This window comes from Scylla paramamosain, chromosome 7 (assembly GCF_035594125.1).
Source record: "Scylla paramamosain isolate STU-SP2022 chromosome 7, ASM3559412v1, whole genome shotgun sequence".
Taxonomy (NCBI): Eukaryota; Metazoa; Arthropoda; class Malacostraca; order Decapoda; family Portunidae; genus Scylla; species Scylla paramamosain.
In genome coordinates, this window is record NC_087157.1 from 23,878,547 (window position 1) to 23,898,517 (window position 19,971).

A 19,971-nucleotide genomic window follows, 5' to 3' on the forward strand; every position below is an offset into this window, starting at 1 on the left:
GAAATGTATGATGGGAGCTATGATCTGGGAAACCCACCATCCTGATCAACTTTCACACACTTTTCACTCAACATGCATATTAACAAGATCTACACATTCAGAGAATCTACTACTTACCAGTGATCCTATTTCTGTTTGTGCCCATCTACTATAACCTATACTGAACATTAAAAATGTTCTTAGATGAGGAAATGGTGTTAACTGTACCCCTGAATCATGAACGTTCATGATGTCCGAAAGTCTTGAGAAATCAGTGATGCCAGAGCATTATCTCAATTAATGCTAGATCACTGATACACTCCATTAATAAAAGGGCAAGATAATTAACATGTGACTTAATATAAAATCTTTAAACTTAAATGTCCACAAGCTTTATGGAGATAACAGTGCACACAAAACATTGACATGAGCGAACGGCTTCCCTGGACCCAACACACGTTACTACAAAACATAATGCATGCCGTCACTGTTATCTGAAAGAAATTAATAAATGTTAATATTCACACAACTGAAGGGGGCAAAATTCAAAACAAAATCATTCTTATAAACACAACAAACAATCAAACTGTCTTGAGAGTTAGTGACATAGCTTAAGTAATTACATAGCAGCTGTTAGTTGTCTACAGTGCTTGATAGGATGTGGCTACACCACCACAATACCTTCTGAGCAAGACTTCTTTGAGTTGATTTCAAAATGACCTTTATGGCCCAAAGCTTCCCCTGGCAAAAATACTTCCATATCTGAAGAGACAGATGTGTGAGTACCAGGAGTAGCAAGCCGCATCTGTCCCCCTCGAGCAGCCTCCTGCACTGCTTCTTCAAGGATCTCTGCTGCCAGATAGTCAGCCTCACAAACAATGTTTTCATCGACAGCTTGAGCTTTGAAGTACAGGTTTTCAAAGCTTGAGCACATTTCAGGTGGAAGCTGTGTCTTGGTAGTGAAAGGATCTCCAAGAGAGAAAGTCAGTTGAGCTGTTGAGGGTGTATCCTCACATTTTGCAGCTCTAAGGTCTGCTCCATCATAAATATTCTCATAACTTGACTCTTTATTCAATAGGCCATGGCTTTGCTTTGCATCACTACTCTCAGCCCAATTATCTTTACTCTCATCCTCAGCCAGACTCTTAGGTAACATCAACCCTTTTAGGTACCCTTGGTGTCCCATTTCCTCCAGCACCTCCTGCTGCTGCTGGAAATACTGCTGTGCTACAGGAGAGGAATTGACAACCTCAGGTTGAAGCAAGCAAAGTGGAAAAGTTGTGGGTCTTGGCCCACCCCTGATTAAATCACGACGAAGGACAACATTACCGGAAGCATCACTAGATGGTCTGGTGTCATGTTTTTCATCAGAGCTAGAAGCAGTGCCTGAGTTTTCACCTTCACAAGTCTTATTAGACTTGATTCTATCAAGCTCATCTATTTTTTTCAAACTGGAGCTCTCATATGACCCAAAACTTACATCAGACTCTGTCTTGATGTTTGGTGAAAGACCATGTGTTCTGGAAGACTTATCAGAAAAGTCAGAGTCACCATCTGTTTCCTTAATGATTTCTTTCTTTAACAGGACAGCTTGTTGGCTAGATGTGCCACCCAGAACTGTAAAATAATACCCAATCCCATTCATCTCAGAAATATAAACACATCAAACATATATGTTGGTGTGCCTGTTGTAAGAGACCCTATGTAAAACTTTCTATATGGGCAAGTATATACATACATATGTACACACACACACACACACACACAATATATATATATATATATATATATATATATATATATATATATATATATATATATATATATATATATATATATATATATATATATATATATATATATATATATATATATATATATATATATATATATATATATATATATATATGTGTGTGTGTGTGTGTGTGTGTGTGTGTGTGTGTGTGTGTGGATGCCTATCAGGGATGAAACTTATTGTGATGAATGATGGTCTATATAAGAAGAACCACAAGTGAGCTCCATACCTGATTCCGGTTGTGTAGCCTGAAAAGCATCAGGAGGTATGGGGGGGTAAACAACAGAAGAGACAGGAAAAGACAGATCATTAGAAGGAGCAGTAGCACCAATGGCTTTTGGTATGAATTCAATTTTGTCAGATTTTGGAGGTGAACTGAGATCAGCTGTAAGGCGGTCAAATTCATCCTCTAGGCTGTCACGATTGAACTCCTCTGAGTCTATGAGGTCAGAGAAACTTTGGTCAGGTTGGTTTGCACTGGGGGGACTTTTGTCTTCAGTGGCAACAGTTTCAGCAACTGCACACTCTGTTTCATGACTTACTTTTGCTTCATCTTTGGACCAAAACTCAGAATGCTCAGGATCTGTTAGGTGCAACTCTTTCATCATTTGCATCACCATTTCTCCAACTGAGTCAATATTTGAAAGTATGTCAAGACCAACTACATTAGCTTCAGAGTCATCTTCAACCTTGCTATCTTCTATAACTTCTCTCACATCATCTAGAGTATTGAGAATCACCTTAATTTCTGATCTTGCTGATATTGGATCTATTTCCTTAGCTTTTACTTGCTCTTGTAATCTATTCACTTTATTTATTATATCATTAACTTCCTGTGCTAAATAAGCATTGTTTTCATCTTTATCTGAGATGGGAAGAGGTTCTTTGAGGTCAGATTTTCCATCAGTGACTTCTTTATCTTCAATGAGATTAGAAGCAGAGGTGTCACGCTCAGTGTGAGAGTCTCTCATTTCCATTGGTGTTGTTATATCTGTGTCTTCTGTGATCTCAATGGAGAAGACTCTTTCACTCAGTTCCTGTCCGGGCACAGGGGAGCTTGGGATTAGATCGTCATCTAGGTCTGGGGCCTCGTCTTCAGTCCTGGTGTCAAGGATGTCTTGGTCAAAGCGCACACTGTCCGGAGAAATTTCTGTACTTGTTCGCTCAATTTCTGCATGGTCTTCACTAGAATTTTCAGTGGGTGATACTGGCCCCATGGAAATTAAAGCACTGCTTGTGTTAAAGGTTACACTGGCAGCACCCAGCTCCTCAGTCGCAATGAAGGGTGTAAAACTTTCAGACTGTAGGGAAGCAATTGAGGGAGAGGCCACAAGATGGCTAGCAGTACTAGCTTCAGCACCACAAACAAAACTTTTTTCTAGTAAAACAGGATCTGATAATTTAGTTGCAGAAGATGGAGATACATCAAAGCCCTGAGGTTCAAAAGAATTAGAATCATGCAGATGAGAAGGTTCAAGATGTAAAAATGTTTGAGATTTATTTCCAGAGGGATCTTGTGAGGATGAAGCCTGGGGCTGTAAGGTAGTAAGAAAAGGTAGATCTGGACTAGAAGGAGAGGATAAGTGTGTTGAGGCTACAGGAGGAGAGGTAGAGGAAGGTTGTGAGGGGAGGGCGACACCCTCGTTGGTGTCCACTGCAGGGAGCATGGAGAGTCTAGCCTGCATCACACTTTCAGTTAACATGCTGTCTACACTTTTCCCCTCCCAGTCCATGCCTTGTGCTTCAGGACAACCACCATGAAGGCCACCGTCTGAAACACATGAGGGAAGAAGGTCTGTAATGCCTGGTGACAAGAAGCATCATCAACAGGCACAAGCCTTTCACTTTGCCATGGCCTTCATTTTACTGTGTGAGAGCTAGGCTATTGGTGTGTAGCATCACATCCAAATATTTTGGTTAGTTTGTCAAAACATTCCTCAGAATCTTAGTTGAATTAAGTATGTTAAGTCACACAGAGAAAAGTTGCTAAGAAGCAGCACAAGTACTATAGCAGCAAGCTAAAAGCCTGCCTTACCTCGCACTTGAGCCATGAGATCAAACTCATCTTGTGTTGGCTCACAGATGGACGAATATGTGGACGCCACTTGTGGTCGAGTAAATTTAGGACCGGGAGAACACAGATCTGATGAGGTGCTCTGTAGGTGCTGTAGGTCTCCAGGAACTAACTGACTAGAATCAACAACTGGAGACTGTACAACTCCTTCAGAGCTGATCACATCTGCATTTTCATTCTCCACAAATTCCCGAATACTCCTAATTTCTATTGATTCCTTGCCTACTTCTGTAGTTTTGACCAAAAGCTTTATTTCAGCTTTAATGGTTCTGGGCTCATCACTCTCTTCAGCTTGGATCTCTTCATCCTCCCATCGTGGAGAGTCACGCATAATCATCAGCTGTTCTTCTCCTTCATCACTAGATATATGACTTGCTTCTGGTGCTTCAGCTACTGCTTTATTGCTTTCCCGTGCTGATGCCACTGAAGCAACACCTGTAGTCTTTTTGGATAGGTCACCATGGTGTTGCCCAGTGTCAGTGTCAGTACATCTTAAGCTCTCAGATTTAAATGGTGAGATGGAAACTGAAGAATGAACAGGCACATCAGCTTTTTGATTCAGAGATTTGCTCCTTATCATCTGTTTCTCCATCCCTTTCTCAATACTGACAGCATCATTGTTTGTTAGGTAAGATCCTTCAAGCTCTATTTTTGCTTGAGCAGCTTCTGCTTCAATTTTGAATGCCATTTCTTCCATTTCAGCTTCCTGAGCTACCACCATGCTTTCCAAAACTGCCAGATCAGCTTCCGTAAGTTTAGTCTTGCCGTCAGCTAGGGGAGAGATAACCATACGTGTGAGCAGCTACAGCGTTCACAAGCAGCGTGAAGGCAGGTTAGTCGTGCCTTGTTCAAGTAAGGCAAACGTACAGAGTTGGGGTGTACACACTGAACTTCACATGATTACTGGGTAAACATAAGGTGTGGCCTGGTGCTCTTGTGCCCACCTTCCACACCCTGCAGCATCTTCATGCCAATGCAACTGAGTCATAACAATAAACAAGAAAAGAATAATCATTCTTCTGCATTAATTCAAATATGTTGAACTAAAAGTACAGCAAAGAAAAATACAGGCAGTCACTTGTGAAAGTAAAAATAATTAATTGTTCTGGACTGACTGACAGGACATCCACATGGGAGAGGAAAGACTCAGAGGAGAAAAAAGGATCTGGTGGAGAACAACATGGTGGGGTCTCTGATATGTAGTGTGAGGGTGGAGAGGAAACATATCTAGTGATAAGGAACAGACAGGTGAAAAAGAGCCATGCATGAAAGGAAGAAGTCTAGATACCTGAGCCTGCCTTGGTGCCTGAAGTAGGTTGGCTGGAGGCGGCTAGAAGGAAAACAGGACCATGTTAGCCCTTCCTGGGAGTCAGCTACAGGCAACCAGCACACCATGTCTTTCCAAAACAGGAAGAAGATCACACACACACACACACACACACACACACACACACACACACACACACACACACAAACCACATACACACACACAGACACAAACCACATACACACACACAGACACACACACACATACACACAACATGATACACAAGTTTGGAATGTGCTGGACAGAGAAGTGCTCGAGGCAACAACAATACATATTTTCGAGATAAAGTTGGATAAATTTTGGGATAATAGAGACAGGACAACACGAGCTTAGCTCCCTTCCTGTATGTCACAACTAGGTAAACACACACACACACACACACACACACACACACACACACACACACACACACACACACATTCATTTTTTTTCTTTAATTGCATGAAAAGAAAAGAGAGGTCTCTAAAATGGAAACATTAATAGTATTGAGGAACTCCCTTGTGGATCTTCAAACTAAACATGCAGGTATGGGATGTTACTCATAACACCTAGCTGTCCTAACTGTGCACGTATGGGAATGATGAATATGTGAAAACAATTTCCTGAACTGTGAATGTTGTGAGTGTTTGTAAAGAAAGGAAAATAGATAAATAAAAAATAGATAAAAAAATAAATAAATATATAATAACAAAATAAATAAATAAATATAACATAATGCTCAACTAATTAGCCAGTTTTAACAAGTAATATAAATATCATACCAGTATCTTATGCAATATGTTGACACTCAGTTCCACATCAATCTAGCATGGCATCCTGTTCTGTAGGATCCTACTTGGATACACACAGAGACTCATACAGGTTATGCAGACAAAGATTCTCAAAGATAGTACTGATAGTAGGAATGGGTAAGGTACCAGATCAACAGAATCTACTGCTACTGGTATGACTGGCATATGTAGTACAATAATAATGACTATCTGGAAGACTTTTACTTTGGGTACATGAATGCTGGTCAGTAAAGAAGGAACCAGCACTGGAACAATCCTGCAGGGGTCTTGGTGGCTGAGGAGTGACAGGGGATTAAGAGTCATGATACAAGCTAACAATACTGGGGACTGTTGGAGGTTGGAACAGGCTGTAAAATTCACAGGCTTGTATTAAAGAGAACAGAAAAAAAAAAAGTGCTATCTTATTTCTATATATCTTGATGATTTGAGGCATGAAAATGAAATGTAATGGTGTTTAAGTGGGTACTTTAATATTTTTGTTTTCGTATGTATATGTGGATTGATATGCAATAAAATAAATAAAAATGTAGAAATTGTTTTTAGGATTATGTCATTAAATTATCCATTTTATTCATGGACCAAGTAGTGTCAATGGCAAGTATTTCCTGACAAAACACAATGGACTACAATTGATGAAGATTGTGTAAGGCTGAAATGAAAACACTTAGAAACACCAAGAACACTCAATTTGTGTTAACTGCAACACTTGACCTTTCATTTCTTTGAAAACATTTTTTCTTGGTATTTATTGGTAGAATTATATTTCAACATGTGTGTCTAAGTGAGAGAAATAAAAAGAAAAAAAGTAATGGTGATCAGAAACCTGTTCTTTAAAAAGAAAAAAAGATCAAAACCTCCAAGACAATGCTTCAGTGCATTAGACTGGGTATTTTGTTACTTGCTCTTGTTATATTATGCTGAGGTCATGCTTCTCTGTCTGTAAGGGCAAATCAGCTGAACTCACAATTGATGAACCCAAGTATTTCTCTACCCAGTAGTAATGACAGTGAACTCTGACATAAGTAATTCATTGAACCCCTAAGGGAATGTAGTAGACTGTCCAAAGGCAATGAAGGCAACACTTGTGCTAGTTCTGGCATGAGTTGTAACATTACAGTTGTGTTCATCCAACAACCCTTGCAGTGCTGGTCTGGTGCACTGGTGAAGACTCAAGTTCACTGTGGCAAAATACTAGGGGTACATCAGGCAGAGAGGAATGTTAGGATGCATAGAATTGGGAGAGATATTGATTAATAAGTCTATTTACCTTGTTCTTCGGGAAGTGAAGTCTGATGCTCAGTAGGCTGGCTTGCCTCATGGGTCCCTGGTAGATAAAAAAAAAAAAAAAATGGGAAAAATATATTCAGAATTTGTTTACTGTATCTCAGCAGTATATCTATCCACTCAGGAGTAACAGTTTTTATTTCATCTCTCAAAAAAAGGATTTCAATTAAAATTTGAATACAAAATCAAGTGCCAAAGTAAGCAAATGAGAAAACTGAAACTAATATGTATTAATATCAAAACAGAGTCAAACCAGGGAACTAAAAAAAAAGGGTGCAAATATATGAACATTAAAAAGTGTAAACAAAAAAAAGTTTTGCATAGCACTATACCATTACTCACAGCTGCCTTTGACTCATCTATTCTACAGCCATGAAATACAAAGGACATCCCAATGTGTGCACTTCTAAACAAAGTCATAGCTTGGATGTGTTGTCATATGAACAATTAGGGAGGAACATTTTCAATACTTAATGTAAGGCAGCATGCATTTACCCTCAGTGATTACTGAGGCAATAGCTACTACAACTAATGTATCAATTACATGTTGTATTTGTCTTGAAATTCTTTGAACAGGTTTGTTTGTGATACAGATTTGGTGTCAGTGTATTTACTATACACTGTAGTAAATAATTCACCAGAGATATACAGAAACACCTTCCGGGTCTAATATTTGTTGTCTGTGTCATCTGGTCAAGAGAGGGAGATGAAGTGTGTGACTCTATGTAAGGCAATATACTGCTTAATAGCTATAACATGCTCCAACTCATGGCATCTGCGTCAAGGAAAGCACTTGCTCTGTCACGCTTAACTGCTATGCACATATTGCTCCAAGCTTTGTTGCTCAAATGTTTATTACCTGACGGAAGGAAAAAACCTTTGTAGAAGAAGGATTCTATTCCTGGTCGTTTACCAAAGATACTAGGAGCTGACAGAAGAATGGGAAGAAAAGATTGTGTGTAAACAAAAAATGGCTGCATCAGTACATATAAAATCTAATAAAAATCAGTTACAGTCAACACAACAGATGAAAGCAAATACTAATGGACACTTCTGTTATGTATAAAAGTTTATCTAAATTTCATTTGCAAGACTGACTTTGATGCTGATCTACAGCACTACTGTTAGGCATACATACAAACATCAATGACAAACATCAAGCATTAAAGCTCAGCAAATGTGAATATGGCAAGGCAGGCTTCTAGTTTGTGTATATTTTCTTTCATATTATTCCAATGAAATCAATTCATGTATACTCCAATAACTATACATATATTTTGTTTTCTAGGCACAAAGCATTCTTTATATGTAGCTCATTTCCCAGTCAGTGATAAACCTTCATCCCTTTTTGATAGCAGTGGGCCCCAATTTACACTAAGTAATCATTCCTGTAAGTAGACCATCTGTAGACTTACTCAGCCCTACACATGTCATCCCCTTTCTATCACCAACCATCACTACCAGACTGTAAGGCGCCATGTATCATCTACAAGTCCCCAGTGCTAGTCATTCCTGTGCCATACAACTGAGAAATATGGTTCACCTTCAGGGTACAGGACACCTGCAATGGGGGGATCCTCTTCCTTAGCCTGCAGTGAGGATTTGGTAATGGAAAGAGACTCCATCACCCGTGGCACAAAGCCAACCATTTGAGAGCCTTCCATAGCATCTTCAGAATGTCTTAAGACATTCTCTTCTGGTATAGTAATTTTGTTCTCTTCCTGCAGCTGAAACTCACGCAAGGGCTTAACAGTGGCTACTTGGCGAGGGGGAGGGGAACCTCGGTTAGGAGGAGACTGTGACGATCTGAGTACTTTGAGCCTCAAAACATTCTGCTTGTCACATTGTGCAAACTTACCCTCAAACTGTTGAATTATGTCACAGACACTTGCAACCTGCTCAACCACACTGCTACCATCTTTGCTATTCTCAATCCTCATTTCTGTTTCAGCCTTATCTTCATGTTTATCAGATTTTGTGGTACCAAATTCACAAGTAACTCTAGAGGGGGGCTCTGAGGGTTTCTTTTCTTCAAAGGGTGGCATGACCCTTCTTCCTCCAGCAGGGGATGCTGGGAGAGACCTGAGCTTTTCCTTCTCAACAATTTCCTCCCACTGATCAATTAGGTCTCTAACTCCTACAAAATTTTTGACTTGATGGATTTTATCTGAAACATCATTTTTTAATGAATCTGATCTTACCCTATTTTTCTGTTGTTTATACATCCTTGGCAAGGTATGGCGCCATAATAAAGGAGCTAGTGCTGTGGGTGTGTGCCTTATGTCTTGCCCTGATGTGTTCCCTGGTGTGATCTGCCTGACAGTTTGGGTACAAGTGGGTATGGTAGATATTAATGCATTCCCAGAGTCAAGTGTCGGGGAGAAGTCATCATGATATAAGTACATCTCGTTAACAGACAATGCTCCAGTTTCCTCATGACCAAAAACACGATCAGTGACAACCAATGTCTTCTCATAGCTTGCAGTTTTCTGATCTTGCCCAAAATCAACTAAAGCATCAGGATGAGCATAAGTCTCAGCATCTTGAGGGTTTTGGACTGTTTCTTCAAATGACATTAAAATTTCCTCTTTACTCTGTGCTGGAGACACACTTGGACAATTTAAGTTCAACACCTCAGCCTGTACAATGAAACTTGAATCCTCTTTTAATACAAAATCAGAATTTGGATGTAGTGACAAGATTTCATGAGACTCAGAATCATCATTTTCTTGGTTATGTGAAATTATACTATGCTTGTCTCCACTACTAAATTTTTCAGGATGACTTGCATACAGTTTTATCAGCCATTCTGTGGAATCCTGCAATGCATCACTACAATTATTTGACTGGTGCTGTTCTTCCTCCTCAGACTCTGTACCTGTATCAGGATTCACAAATGATGGACTTTTGGGATCAGAATTATCTCCACCTGATTCTTCCTTACTAGTGTTGACATCAAGAACTTGTAAATGATCAGTAAATGCAAATGTATTCCCTGCATTTGGGCAATGACTTAGAGTCCTGAATGGATTAGCATGAAAGCCACAAGAACATGACTCAAAGTTTAAGTTGGGATCTGCTCGTGTAATTTTTGTTGCATTGCTCTCCACATTCCATTCCTCAGTATGAAGGACTTGTGGGATCTGACTAAATACCTCCTCACTGAAATCAAGAAATGGGTTTGTGTTGACTTTATATTTCACAGTGTCCTGAAGCTGAGGGTCTGATTCAGTTGTATCATGATTATTAAGCAACTTTTCTTCGTCAGAGCAAAAAGTTTCATATTTTTCATTCACAGATAAATTATCTAAAGAACCAGTCTGAATTAGTGTTTTGTTTCCAAGTGAGCTAAGAGAGGCATTCCTACCTTCACTCTGTAAGTCTATGTCAGAGTTGGCAACCATGTCTAGCAGCGGAGTGGAACAAAATGACTGACAGAACTGTGAATTTGAACAAAATGATCTTGCAGAACCGAAAGATCCAATAACTGAGCTACTAAAATTACTAAGATGGGGACTTGGCAGATCATCAAAACTACAGGTCTTGTCTAAATCATGCTGGTCAATAACTGTGATAGTATCAGAATCTCTATAGCTCAGCTGATCCTCAAAAGAATCAATACTAGATGAATCAAAGTCACGGAGACGCTCCTTCTTAAAATACTCTGGATCACACAATGTGTCACTGATGCTAATTGTATCCAGCAAGTTTGGTTGTTCTAGATAAAGGATAGTTTTAAATTCTTTTCTATGAGTGCAGGGAGAAGTAAAATCTCCAATTTCAGATTGATGAAGAGGAGTATTTTGATCTTGTGACCAAAATCTACGTATTTCTCTTGCCTGATAAGTTGATGCCACCACTTGTCTGCGTCTCACTACACAACCATTATGAGCCTCAAGTTCCATTTCAGTCTGCTGAGGTCTGTCCTGAGGACTGTGGTAATAAAGTTGCTCTAGCTCTGCTTCTACAACTATTGGAGTCGTCAGCTCAGCGCAAAATGGATCACTTTCTATAGACAACCCTGGATGTATGCAGAGCTTAGGGTCAGTGGCAGGTGAAGGATAAGAAAGCTCATCTACAAAACAGCTCTCTACAGCACGTGTTAGTTGCTGACCAGACAATAAACTGGTGTTAGATGCACACCTGTTACCTTCCCCTTCACCAAGGGATTCTACGTCTGTTATATTATTAAAGTTGTCTTCCGGAAGAAGAAGATTATCCTTTACTTGCTTCTCTTCATTCCTAGTTGATGGCACACTTGACCTCTCAGAAATATCCACACTTGAGGTTTCATACTCTGGCAGGTCTACAAGAGGGTGTTCCACCTGACCTTCATCCTCTGCTCCAGACATCTCCATATCTTCCACATCAGTTGTACCTTCTGGCTCAGCTTCAACATCCAGAAGCTTGCTGGAGGCAACAGTAGCATTCTCAGTGTATGTGGTGCCATGTGGACCTTCTGTTAAGTGAACTGTCTTTTTAATTGCTGCATCACGAATAATGTCTGGAGTTGGAGCATCATCTCTCTCTGGTTCCTCAACATCAATATCTGAATGATCAAAGTCCTCGACATCAGTGTGGGCATTGGGACTCGGGGTCCGTACTGTCAGCTTCCCTTTGTCCTCTATATCACTCAAGAACTCAGTATCAGTGTGATTGTCTTCACCCTGAGGTGCAGGCACTAACTTTGAGCGAGCTTTATTTTTGTGTCGTGGTTTCTTAGATAAAATGAGCTCCTCAACATCAGTATTACCTTCTTCTTCATCAAATTTACCAGCAGGTTTTCTATGCACCACTTTGGATGCCACTTCTGTATTTCCACTACCAATGAGCTCAAAATCTGATGTGGAATCTGTTGTGACCCCAGCTAGTCTTAGTGCTTCCTCTTCTGACACCTCGATGTCTTCAGTGTCTGTTGCACCAAGATCTTCAATGTCAGAGACAAACAGTTCATCCTTCTGTAGTTTTTGAACTGTAACTTGTGGAACGCCATATTTGTCTTCCTTGATGTAGACCAATTCTCGCTTTGGGCTCTGGAGAACATTATACTTGAGATGTGGTGGCAGAGGACTTCGGGGTCGGTCTACCTCAGCAGGATCAAAATCAAGGTCTTCTGTATCTGTCACTGGTTCTGGTTTGTTGGTAGCAGCATTCAGTGCACTACTTTCTTCTCCTTCACTTACTTCCTCAACATCTGTTGCACCTTCATCATTTTCAGATTCTATAAAAGTAATGCCTGATACTTTTTCTACTGCTTCAGTATCTACTTTACTATCTGGGGTGATGACAATGCTCAGAGGACCTGTCTCTGTTTCTACAAAGCGAACTTCAGACAACTGTGGGGCAACTGGAAGCCTCTTGCTCCTCCTTTTATTTTTCTGTGGTTTTGATACTTCCTCTTCAATATCTGATTCATTTACACTTTCTTCATCTGTTTCATCCTCTTTTTTCTTGCTTTTTACTGCAACTTTATTTTTGGACTTTTTTGATTCTTCAGTGGCATCAAGATCTTCAATATCAGTTAAACATTCCTCTTCCAAAGCTGCCTGTATGGTTATTCCAGCTTGTTCTGCCTCTTTAATCTTCTGCTTTATCTCGGCATCTGCATCTCGAATCATCTCTTTTTTAGTGACTCTGCCCATACTGCCCTCCATTTCTTTGATAGTATAAATTTCTGATTCTTCTGGTACCCGGTTCAAAATTTCATCTATAACTTCTTCCTCCTCCTTCTCCTCAATATCAAAATCTTCTGTGTCTGTGAAGGATGCTTCATCTGTTTCTTTCACATCAAGCATATCTTTTTCTTCATTGTCCAAAGGTTCATGAACAACCCTTTTTCTTGGTATTAGAGGCCGTTCATCCTCCTTATCATTTAATTCAAAGCCTTCTTCATCTGTTTCACCACCAGATTCTTCTTCAGCCCGTTCTTCCACATCACTGATTTTTATTCTCTCTCGATGAGGTTCAGGAATACAAGGCTGCTTGATTTTCTCTACAGGTTTTGGTACCAAATCTTCAATTTCTTCTGCATCAGATGCTTCAACATCTTCTGAATCTGTTGGTTCATCTAATTCATCTTTTGAGATATTCAAATTTGACTCATCTTCTTCTTCTTCTACATTCTCATCTCCAGTCAAAACTTCAATATCAGTCAGAGAAGAAGCATCATCATAGGGGGCAGTGAGTGTTTTGGTGGGTGGTTTCTGGGATGGTGCCTTTCTACGCACCTGCTTCTTACGCTTGACTTTGTCCTTCACTACTGGTTCAGCTTGTGGGAGAGGTTCCCTAGTGACATCTTTGTCACTCACATCTAGGTCTTCAACATCCGTGGTTCCTTCCTGTACAGCATCTACTCTCAAGCTCCGTGACTTACTTTTCTGTTTTCTTGAAACATCTTCCTCATCTGATGAATCATCTTTTTTGGTTACAAAGATTTTTGGAGTTGGAAGCACTACTTTGAAGTCCTCTTTATTGGACACATCTTCACCCTGAGCCATGTAATAATCTGGCAAGGAATCATCAACTTCTGCTGGAACTTCCTCATCTCCTGAGGCCACCATGTCCTCAACATCAGTGAGACCTTCTACTACATCATCAGTTGGGACAGAAAGCTCATTTAGTGTGTCTACTTTCTGCACATTTTTCCGATGTCTGCCCAGAACATCCTCCTTTTCAGTCTCTGAGTCTGAACCATAGAGAGGACTGGGTTCCCTGGCAAAGCCTTCAGTCAGGTTGATCACCTCCTTAGTGGGTTCAGGGAGCAGACCCAGAGCTTGAATAGTAGGAAGGTTCTTCTTTTCTGCTGGGAGTATATCATCCTCCTCTCCGGAAAGATCCATGTCTTCTGTATCTGTCAAAGCTCCTGCATCTTGTTTGGGAGCAGAGAGAAGTGTTTTTCTCTTGGGCATTGGTGAAATGTCCCCTTCACTGTGTAGTTCTTCAATATCTGTTAAAGCTTCTTGAATGTCCTGGCCATTCATTTCTCCTGTGGGGCTTGGACCACCAGGTACACTGAGAGTGGCAGACTCCTTTTCTAGTCCAACAGGCATCTTGACCTCTTCAGTGGATGTTGATATCTGTGAAGTAGACACTACACAATGAACATTCAAATCATCTACTGACATAGGAATACTGGACTCGGATGCTTCAAAATCAACAGTTATCATCTCTCTTTCCATCTCATCTAGTCGTTTCATCAAGGGACCAATCTCAAGATGCCTGCCTTCACCAGCAACTAATGTACACTCAAGAGAAGATATTATTGCTTTAAGCTCTTCAGATATAGAACTCATCATAGTGCTTTTTTCATCATCCTCACTTGCTAGTTCTTCCATCCTAATGTTTACAGCTGTCTCACTCTCCTGTAAATGTTGCATACTTGGATCTTTAACATCAACAATACTTTGTGTTAAGTATCCTACTTCATTACTACATGGATCACTTTCATGAAATGTGACAGATGCCTTTCCCACTTCTTGACACACTTCTGATGCAGCTAACAAGTGATTTTCAGATATGCTTAATTCACATACAAAATCAGATGTCTGTTTAACTGAAATTACTTCTGACTTCATGATATCACCAGAACCTGACAATGGTTCTTCTTCATCATCACCCAACATAGATTCATTTTGATCAATACATTCAGACATTTTCTCCAAATTATCTGAACTCTGAAATAATGCACTTTCATGGATAATGGACTCTTTCCTACCATCAACCATTTCTGAAGTTGCTTCATCATGAGTGGGTGACATTTTTTCACCTTCTTCAAGGATACCTTTTTGGTGAAGGCTCTCACCATCTGATGTATAGAGGCATACTTTGTATGGTGACTGAGTGATGTCTTCTGCCATCCCAGGATGCTGATCAGTGTCTTTCTCATGACAATCTGCACTGCTTGGTTCACACTCTGACTCACAAGTCACAGTTTCCATGGCATCCTTTCTCATGACATCTTCAACAGCCTCAGTTGTATTTTGAATATCATTCTCATCAACTTTCTCACTCTTTGATACTAAATCAGCTTCATTCTCTTTTGCCACATCATGAGAGATACTTCTGGCCTTCTTCATAAATAAAAGCCAGTCACAGTCACTTTCACTGATAGTTTTCTTTGCTTGCTTTTCCTTTTTGTACTTACATATATTGGGAGTATCTTCACATGTTGCTGAAGCTTTGGATGTCAGTGACTGATAGGCCTTGATGGTCTGTAGCCAACTATCAGTTTCATCTAATTCTGGAACTGTGACAGGGAAGTCATCTGAGAAGCTTGTTTCCATTTCAGAATCAATTTCTTTAGATGCAGGACTTTTATATCCAGATTCTGAGGTGAAATCAAAATCAGTGTCTCCTTCAGTCTCAATATCTGTAATTTTCTTATTTCCTACATCCATGCTTTCTATCTGCTTAAGTATGTGCTCTGTAATTTCTCTAGCTCTCTTAATAGTTTCCTCTGTACATTCTTCTATTTTTCTGGCTTCATCAGTTTCTCCTTGATAAACTTCTTCAGGCTCCAGGAAACAAGCTTCTCCTGTAACACTGGAGTCATGAAGTCTAATTTCATACTCTTGTTCATGATCTTGAGATAACAAAGTAATGTCACTTGTAATCTTATTTTCCATCTGCAAAGGAGAGTCGCAACTTGTGAATTCATTTGATGAAGTCAGAGATTCATTAATGGTCTCAATATCAGCTTCTGAAAGCAGTTGGATCTCTTCCTCTTGGACACACAAGCTTGTCTGATCTTTTTTTCTCTTTGCCTTCCAAATTTCCACAGCCATGTTTGTTTCATCACCTAAATTTCTGTACTTCTCTTCCTGAGAAGGAATATATTCCTCATGAGCAGCTTCCTTCTCTTCTTGATGCATTTCATCACTTTCTTCAGTTTCATCCACTTCAATTACAGTTTCCATTATTTCTACTATATCAGTATCTGGAAGGTCAATGTAATCATCATACTCCTCTTCTGATAGAGTAAACTTGTTCACCTCAGATAATTTTGGAATGCGTGAACCTTTCCTTATTAGAGGTGGTGGCTCTGTGATCATGATAATTTGTTGATTAAAACTTGTTGTTTCCTCTTCAATTTCTTCAGGGATAGTAAAAGTGTTATCATAAACAGGTACCCTATCTATGACTCTGTCAGGCACTGTCACTCCAAGAGCTGGACTTTCATATTCAGTAATGTAATCCATCCCCTGGAGGTCACTTTCTATTGCATCATCTAAACATTCTATAGGTGAAAATGAAGCCAATTGGTGTTCTGTTGAAGAGTCTGGCAGTGTCCAGTCTACAGGATTCTCTAATGTTTGCAGTGGCAGTAATTCTGAGTCTTCCTGGCACTGGTCTTTTACTTCCATAGGCTGTTCAGCCACTGCTTCTGGTGTTGATAACTGTACTTCCATATCATAAAATTGGAAATTACTCATAGGTGGCATGTTTTCTAAATCTTCATAATATCTTGTAAAGCCAGCATCTTCTTGTGATACTTTTGGTGAGACATCTTGAGCTTCCTTCATCTGACCATATACTTGTTTCTCATCCTCTGGAAAAGATGATGCTGTAAATATTGTCTCTGACTCATGAGTGTCTGGCATCTGAATGTTTGTGCAATGTATCTCCTTCACAGATGTGGTGCTGATATAATGCACTACAGGGACTGGTGGATCTGCTATAGGGCACTCACTCCCATCTGGAGTAACTGATGAATATGATGCTGGTGAATCAATGTCTTTAGTAATTTTCACACAATTTTCATCCGAACACAGACCAAATTGTTCTGTTGGTCGTAAGATCACATTTCCTTCATCAGACTTTGGCTTTTCTTCCACAAGGTATCTATTCAACACAAACTTTCCTGGATCTGCTTCCCTTGAGTTTTCTGTAATGAGCTGTTGAGACTGGATCCCTTCTTTTTCCTTCACCATACCACTTGTCTTCCCATCTTCTAATGTGTAATCTTTTGTTTTAAGGTTCTGTTCACTACTGTCCCTATTAAGTGTAAGTTCCCCCTGACTATCATTGTTCCTAGCCTCATATTTAGCACCTCCTTTAGAGGTAAGTTTACATACCTTCTTCAAAAAAGACTTAAACTTAGATTTGCTTTGTTTTTCAATAACTGTGGATACAGCACTATCTATACTACAAACTACAGGGGACAAAGCCTTAACATCTACAGGACTTGAAGGACTTTCAAGTTCGGACTTAACACTGTGCTCATCAAAGGATCCCTCAGGAACCATCTCACAACAGGAAGGAGAGTATTTGGTAGTTTGAGCAGGATCAACAGACTTAGCATAATATCCTTCCATGGTAGAGTAACCACTATCAGGATTAGACTTATCATCAAAACCAGATGGGGCAAGTTGCTCTGGGAGGGAAGGCTCATGTACTGGTGTATTAAGTCTGAGATGGGAATACTCATCTCTCATGTGCTCACCTCCCGTACCGGCAGAAGAATCCTCCTCACTTTCTCGGCATATTTCTTTTATTGTGGGCAGCCGTTCCTGCTCCTGTTCCTCTTCTCGATTTAAAAATTCTTTGAACTCCCTAAGAGGAGTGGGAGTATCAGGAGTGGGTGTGTCTGCCTGCCGCAGCTCTTTCACTTCCTGTTTTATCTGGCTAGTGGCCTCCTTCACCTCCTGCATCAAGCCACGTACTTCTTCCTCCACAGAATGGGTGCGAACAACTGTCATATGGTCATGCGAGTTTCTGTCTCGCACTTGGGAATGGCTTCCCACTGGCCTCTTCTCCACTTTCACTTTGACCAAAGTGGTTGTGCGAGGTGAGGAGCGCACGGAGCGCTCAAGGCGAGGCACAGCACCACTCTCACTACCAGACAGTCGTTCACTCACTGTTGTGGATTGCTTTTTGTCGGATTCTTCTTGTTTAGATTCTTCTTCGCCTGCCATACCTCCTTCTTGTTCAGGATCCTGAGGAATGTCGTTTTCCCCACCAAGTCTGGTGTGGTCGTTCGTTGTGCATTCTGCATCATCGGATGATTCGTTAGAATTCGAGGTTATCATGAGTGTTGTTGGACGGTGTGCTGATGATGCTGTGACTTCACTTGCTGCCTGGTCATGATCATCAACTGAAGCTGCTATGGCTTCATTATCTAGGGTTTCAGGTGTCACTCCCTTTGCCTCTTCTGCAATTGTCTCTTTAGGAACAGTTTTGTCTTCAGACAAAAACATTACTGAAGTGGAATCAAATTCTGGTGCATCTTCCACTCTGGTAATATCAGAAGGTATAATTTCTTTTTCAGCTTCACTCACCATTTTTTCATCACTACTATCCTTTTGCCTACACTCAATGTGTTTTAAATCTGAAGTTTCCACCTCACTTTTTACTGAAGCTTTTTCAGAGGTTGATATATCTAATGATTTGTCTAACCTTTCTTCTGTTCCTTGATCTTGACTTCCTTTACATAACTCCTCTGAAACTAAAAAGTCTGAAGTCCCTTCATGGTGCTTCTTTTCTGCTGATGTCTGATGTAACTCTTGTGGCTGCTTCTGTTCTTGTTGCTGCTTAACAAGCTGCATATCCTGAATGACATCCTTTGAGGCATGAAGGGTGACACGACTCTCAGAGTGCAATGTGAATTGTAGGCAATGAGGCGAGTTTTCATCCTCAATCTGAATATTAGTTGTTGCTGAGAGAGGTGCGCCCCAGCTGGTAGTGGTAGTGATGGTGTGTGAGCTTCCTCTTGCATGGGGTTTTCCTGGTATTTCTTCTGCATTGTGTCTTGCCTCCAGCACAGTAATGGGACTGCAGCCTCGCTCCTCTGTTCGGTTGCTGTGTGCCTTATCAGCAGGTAAGATTGTGGATATGGCTTGAGAGTGTTCCTTCTTATGGTATGAAGATTGGTGAGGTGGGTCTTCATGGGATATCCTTCCATCTTCTATCCAGGGCACCGTCTGCTGGGTTAAGGCTGCCACAGAAGAAGAGGTCAGACACTGAGCTCTTTGGTGTAAGCAATGCCTCTACACCTGTGAGCTACCAGTCCTCCTTGCTGCTACCTCACTGCCACCTCCAAGACAGGTGAGGAGCATTGGTAATATAGGGGGAACAGGTGTGGTGGTTGTGATGATAGTGATAACTTAAGCACAAACTCTACAACTTAACCCAGAGTAGCAACAGCACGCCACCAACTAAATTTTGTGAAGCAGGATAACGCTCAGACTTGGTGGAATGGATTATAACAACAAAGAGGAGTAAGCCATTCGATATATAATATGACTGTGATATAAGCCAACAAGATACCTGTCTACCTCAGCTATAGCAGTGTCACTGCAGTGAGGCATAATTTCTAGTAATGGTCATGCCAACTCGTGCAAACTGTGTTTTAGAATTTATGGTAAACTGACTTTCTCCCAAGCAGAAGTGTGATTCTTAAGTCTCCACTCCTCAAAAACCTTAATGCAGGGACATTATATTATTCTTCTGAAGAAGGTTCTAGTCTACTTAATAATGACATTTGATAACTGTTTTAAATATAGAGTTTGTGTATTTTCTTTTCTCCACCCAATCAGGAAGCCTGCCACCGCCAGTTTCACATCTATATCACTGCACTGCCAGATACACTAACCTAATAGTTAAGTTTTCAGCATTCAAGAATTAGATGCCATGTAATCAGATGTAATTAGTTAGGGATCTAGCAAACCATAAGATTTTATGAGACAAACTAAATGTAGAAGTATAATGAACCACTGGAAGCAAC

At 40.3% G+C, this 19,971-nt stretch overlaps 1 protein-coding gene across 50 annotated transcripts in view; it reads right to left on the bottom strand.

Annotated features, from left to right (window-relative positions):
• Nucleotides 1–19,971, bottom strand: part of LOC135102246 (ankyrin-2-like) — a 213,740-nt gene that overhangs the window by 14,522 nt on the left and 179,247 nt on the right. For 27 of the 50 annotated variants that reach the window (XM_064007143.1, XM_064007135.1, XM_064007153.1 and 24 more), the window contains 4 exons: nucleotides 17,692–19,182; nucleotides 8,110–8,178; nucleotides 7,234–7,290; nucleotides 5,137–5,178 (listed from right to left, as the gene is read on the bottom strand). In XM_064007143.1, coding sequence (XP_063863213.1) covers nucleotides 5,137–5,178; nucleotides 7,234–7,290; nucleotides 8,110–8,178; nucleotides 17,692–19,182 — 1,659 coding nt within the window. The remainder of the gene's footprint in view (nucleotides 1–5,136; nucleotides 5,179–7,233; nucleotides 7,291–8,109; nucleotides 8,179–17,691; nucleotides 19,183–19,971) is intronic. The other 23 variants (XM_064007176.1, XM_064007165.1, XM_064007175.1 and 20 more) reach the window with 6 other exon arrangements.